Source organism: Hemicordylus capensis, chromosome 2 (genome assembly GCF_027244095.1).
Source record: "Hemicordylus capensis ecotype Gifberg chromosome 2, rHemCap1.1.pri, whole genome shotgun sequence".
In the NCBI taxonomy this organism is placed as follows: Eukaryota; Metazoa; Chordata; class Lepidosauria; order Squamata; family Cordylidae; genus Hemicordylus; species Hemicordylus capensis.
The window spans coordinates 155,163,967-155,166,493 of record NC_069658.1 but is presented as its reverse complement, the minus strand read 5'-3'; the positions used below and the strand labels follow the sequence as shown (position 1 = coordinate 155,166,493).

At 42.5% G+C, this 2,527-nt stretch overlaps 1 protein-coding gene across 1 annotated transcript; it reads right to left on the bottom strand.

The window, feature by feature from the left end:
* Window positions 1-1,314: 1,314 nt before the first annotated feature.
* On the bottom strand, window positions 1,315-2,281 carry LOC128347205 (olfactory receptor 6V1-like). Its single transcript, XM_053301486.1, has one exon. The coding sequence runs from the start codon at window positions 2,279-2,281 to the stop codon at window positions 1,322-1,324; it is 960 nt and encodes a 319-aa protein (XP_053157461.1). The 3' UTR covers window positions 1,315-1,321.
* Between the last annotated feature and the right edge of the window lie 246 nt (window positions 2,282-2,527).

Below are 2,527 nucleotides of genomic sequence, written 5' to 3'. Positions count from 1 at the left end.
TTTTAAAAAAAAATTCCGAGGAGGAGTTGACCACCCTCCCAGGGGGAAAGGTGATGTACCCCTTTCCCACCTCTTGGTGAAAAATAGATCTAAATAAAAATTTCTCGCCTTGCTAGTTGGTACCTTACACATTCACACACACACACACACACACACACACACACACACACACACACACACCTAGACTTGGGAATGGAAAAATAGAAAGCTCCTGGAAAGGAGAGGAAGGGAATGGGTGTTCCTTATATTTACCTGTCTGATGTAAAGAGGAGAAATGTGGGTTCTCAGTGGAGAAAAATTGGGAGCTATTGTGACAAGCAGAGGGGCTAACAGTCTTTAGAATGGGACCCAAGGACTGTACAAATTGGGAGATTTGGGCCAGGAGTTTTATAGAATAAAAAAGACATTAAATGAGTCCTTTTCCCAGATTATAATTTAATGAGGATGGTCTTCAATGTAGAACAATAGAACAATGTATTCAAAGGGGCTATACTGCACAATGAAATTCCCCAGGAAGCCAAATATTGAATTTACAGATCTGAAAGGCTTATTTATTCTAAGGCTTAGGCAAATCCGGAGAGAATAACTGGGTGGTATTGCGACCTGGATGTAAAATGAGGACGTGGGAAAACAACCACATTCATGGATGCCTGGTTTGGGGTCTCAGGGAAAATGCTTCAGGGCCGTTGAGAAAGTCTATTTTGGAGTGTCGGGGAGCCTTTTGCAGACCCCTGTAAGGATAGAATGTGATAGACCTGCTTCCTTCCTTGCTTGACTTCCTAGGCTGCCCTTAGTTTCAGTATTATCCCTTCAGTTATCACGCCTGCACTCAGGTTAGCCCTAGCTGCCAAGTTCCCACAGCATACACATGTCTTGCCCTATGTATCATAACAAGTCTTTAAAATGGTAGTACATAACAATACAATGGTAGTACATTAACAATTCCACTGTAACTATACTGGTGTTGCCATGATTGCATAATAGTGTTTTAGTCAGTTTACCCCAAAACTCAGATAAACTCAACCCAACCCCCAAAGTAAGCACAATCTTTGAAGCCTGGAATTTCTGTATAATAATAAAGCTGAATGTTTCCAAAGCACCTTTAAGTGACAGGCTTTGAAGCACTGTACTAGATTATATGGACCTTGGTCTGACTGGGAAGGTCTTCTCAGAGCAATGTTTACATTTTTGTGATTCACATCAATCACGGTTCTGTTTTTCTGCAGTGTTCCCTCTAACAGGGATTCCCAGATGTTGTTGAGTACAACTCCCATAATCCCCAAGCAAAAGCCACTGCAGCTGGGGATTCTGGGAGTTGTAGTCAACAACATCTGGGAATACCTGTTAGAGAGAACACTGCTCTTAGGTACTCCAACCTGTCTCTAAAGACCTCCTTGACTTTCTCATTCCTCAGTGTAAAAATGAATGGATTCAGAAATGGGGTAATGATAGATGTCAACAAAGACACCAATTTGTTCATGTCTGTAGAGTAGCTTTTGCTGGGCCTCACATAGGTGAAGATGGTGGTGCCATAGCCAATGACCACCACAACAAAGTGTGAGGCACAGGTGGAGAAGGCCTTCTGACGGCCAGTAGCAGAAGGGATCCTCAGGATGGTGGAGATTATTGCAATGTAGGATGCTACTGTCACCATAAAAGAGCTCAAGATAAACAGAATTGCGAGAAGGAAATCCCAGAGCTCGATGAAATGAGTGTCTGAACAGGAGAGTTGGAGCAAAGGTGCATTGTCACAGAAGAAATGGTCAATCCTATTAGAGCTGCAAAATAACAACCTAGCCCTGAAAACTGTTGGTGGAAACATCGAAAAGAAGGAAGTCACCCATGATGCAAATACAAACTGAATGCAGACATTGTTGCTCAGGATGGTGGAGTAGCGCAGGGGATGGCAGATGGCCACATAACGGTCTATTGACATAACGGCCAGTAGAAGGAATGCTGTGGTCCCCAGGGAAAAAAAGAAATAAAATTGGGCCAGGCACCCTCCAAAGGAGATAGTGTTCTTCTCAACTATCAGATCTGTCAGCATTCTGGGGACTACTGTGGATGTGACCAGCATCTCAACCACAGAAAAATTACAAAGGAAAAAGTACATGGGGGTATGAAGCCGGGAATCTGAACAGATCAAAATGACAATAGTAGCATTCCCAGCTATCATTAACAAGTAGAGTACTAGGCATGGTACAAATAGAACATTCCGCAATTCCTTCATCACTGAGAATCCAATCAGGATGAATTCCATGGGGTGTGTATGGTTTCCCATCATCCAGTGCTTTTCACACTTCTTTCTGGAAGAAAAGATATGTGGATTGGTCTCTACTGGAGTCTAGAATGGCAAGATCCTATATTTCCTCTTATGTCAGATATCAAGACTAATCCAGAGCATGTATTGTATGTAGTCTTGCAACCATGTAAAATATATCAGGAGAATGAACAAGAGGCAATGGAGATTAAAAGTTATAAGATCATCTATGTTGTGTTTTCTGTGGCTCCTTCCTTCCCACCACCA

Bases quoted from the DNA above. Each gene is read 5' to 3' on its own strand.
- LOC128347205 (XM_053301486.1), bottom strand. From the start codon at position 2,281: ATGGGAAACCATACACACCCCATGGAATTCATCCTGATTGGATTCTCA.